The following is a 2507-nucleotide window of genomic DNA, read 5'->3' as shown; positions in this document are numbered from 1 at the left end:
TACTGCTGAAAAGGCTTATAAGGAATACGGTGATGCGAAAGGCCGTGGGGACCCAAACACTACGCAGATTCGGACTCAGACAGTCAACGTAATGAGCCAATCCCTTCAAGGAGCACGCAATGCCGTACAGCATTTGGCAACACTGGCAAAAACCCATGGTGAGGCAGTGGAGGCGTATTGCTCCGAACAGCTCCACTTTACACACACCAGTGAACTGCGGAGTCACCTCTCGACCAGCATTGAAGCAAATTCTATCAAGTTGGCTCTCGGGACGCTGCAATCTGTGGAAAATACCGCTTGGACTTTGCAGCCGGAGAACCAGGAACATGTTCAGTTCTTGAAGTCTGCAGAATTGGTAGACACGAGCAATTTACGTCGTCTTACCCAAATTTACGGACACGTTGCTGCCCTGAACTTCAAGAAGAATATCTTGGAACGTCTGGCTGCACTGGACAGGGCAATTAATGCCGATATTCTAGAAATGCATAAGGCTTGGTTGGTGTCCAAACTCCAGGCTGACCGCATACCGCTCGAGGCTGATGCAAATTTAGTTATCGGAATTAACACGCTATTGTCGGAGACTCGCCCATCATATGGGTGGCAGCCGGCTTCTGGAATATCAAACGAAGAAATACAAGGCGTGGCGGTATTGTTTTCTCAGCAATTTAAAGAAGTACACGCCATGAGGTCTCCGCAGGACGTTGAGGGTGTTACAGCTGCGTACGAGCGAGCGAATTCATACAACCAAAAGCTCCAGTATATGTTGCCAGTGTTGAAAGAGAGGCTGCATGCAGTTCTGCAGAGCCAGCCGTTGAGCAAGGAAGAAGCCGCCACTGCGTCTAAGAAAATGGAGGGCATTGCTGGAACTGGTCTCGAACAGGGAGAAGAACTCTTCAAGTTTTGCCAAACTGTTTATGCAGATATTGGGGGCAAACCTGAAGAGGTTGCGCTTGATGTTGGTGTTGGCAAAGCTCTTCTGAACATTCTGGGATCTAAGACCAAGTCCAGCATTGATGATCAAGTAAAGGCTGTTCAATGCCCTGAAGGTGACATCGTCTGCTATGTCAGAAAGTACTTCGCCACACCTGCGCGCGACCTTGAATATGTCACAAAGGAGTATCTTGTGAGATCGCACGTAATTTTGGAATCCACGAAGAAGCCAAAAAAGTACAAACTGGACAAAGACGTATTTGGATCCTCTGCACTGGACAAGAAAACCGACATTAGGGTCGAAATGGCGACGAACAAGAGGCTGGTAGCACTTTTGGGGCTGCGATTCCGGTATTACTCTAGACTAGCGGCGGAGATCGAAGAATATGAGAAAATAGTTACAAACGCATTCTCATTACCATTCCGGAGAGCTACCAGCCCGTGGAATCACCTTCAGGAACAATTCGACACGGCAAAGGCAAATATCAGCAACTCTGCTTCCCACGAAGGGATACCACAGAACTTTGGCAAGATGCTGCAGATATCCTTGCGAATACAAACTTGGGTGTTGGACGATCGACTACGACTGTTTAACGAACCAGTCGATTACCCCCCAAATGATGCTTACTCCGCTGATCTTTATTAATTCACTGAGGTAGTACAAAAGATGTTTAACACCTGAGAGGAGATAATATGCCTCTATCCTCATAGTCGATGCCACATCACAACACAAAGACATAACGAAGGTGCTGCAGCAGCTCTGTAGGCGTATGCTTGGTGGCGATTAGTGGAAAATTCTACGTAATTTTCAACAGGGCACCTGACGTCATTGCACCCGAGCATTTATTTCTCGCTGCCGTCTCTTATTACGCACTTCCGGAAAGAAAAAACGCTAGTGTTAAGACGCAGCTTGTGCCGGTGTGGATTTGACCCCAGCAGTTCCCCCGCGTCGCACAACTCATGCTCCGTATTTTGCTTTGTAAGTGTTTTGGTGCGTTCTCTCTACTTGTTACCTAATTCCCTGTTCTTGCCGCTCAGGAAGACGAGTGGGGCAGCGCACTGCTTCATAGTTCTTTGTAGTGCTGGCTTAATGCCACACCCTTTCTCTTAGCTTCTTCACTGCGGTAGCCTCCGGGCCATGCTATGCGAGCTTTGCATGGAACTAATTGAGGTGGGGTAGTAGATGCATCTGCAGGCCCTCCCATTCTGTGTTGAAGAGGATTACACTACCATGATACAACTTCTACAAGCTACTCTGCTTGGAGTAGCTTCTAAACTCCACGCCTGTGAGCTGGGCCCTAGAGCTCTTGTAATTCACTGTTGCTCGAGGAACTGGCGCCCAACCTGGCCGTCAGTTAATGCCACAAAAAGTGCCACCAAAATGAAATGAGGTCCGTTACTGACTTAGAAAAGCAAGCCTTTGATTTTTCACGCTTCCGTGATGGAGATGTCCTCTGCAGCCAGTCTCACCCGTTGCAATATCACAGTAAAAGTTACCTAATGAAGTAGCTCGGCCTGTTGAACTAAACGCTGGGAAGAAACTTGCATGTGGAGCTGGATGTATCCACAACTTTCCG

General features: G+C 48.0%; 1 protein-coding gene across 1 annotated transcript; it reads left to right on the top strand.

Moving 5' to 3' along the window:
* Positions 1 to 91: 91 nt before the first annotated feature.
* EMWEY_00059890 (hypothetical protein, conserved) lies at positions 92 to 1576 on the top strand (the record flags this gene model as incomplete). Its single annotated transcript, XM_013481269.1, has 1 exon — positions 92 to 1576. One exon carries the CDS (start codon positions 92 to 94, stop codon positions 1574 to 1576), a length of 1485 nt encoding a protein of 494 aa, XP_013336723.1.
* Between the last annotated feature and the right edge of the window lie 931 nt (positions 1577 to 2507).

Source organism: Eimeria maxima, genomic scaffold, assembly GCF_000499605.1.
Source record: "Eimeria maxima Weybridge genomic scaffold, Emw_scaff3014, whole genome shotgun sequence".
Classification (NCBI taxonomy): Eukaryota; Apicomplexa; class Conoidasida; order Eucoccidiorida; family Eimeriidae; genus Eimeria; species Eimeria maxima.
The sequence above is the reverse complement of the archived record's forward strand: the minus strand, read 5'-3'. Positions and strand labels throughout refer to the sequence as shown.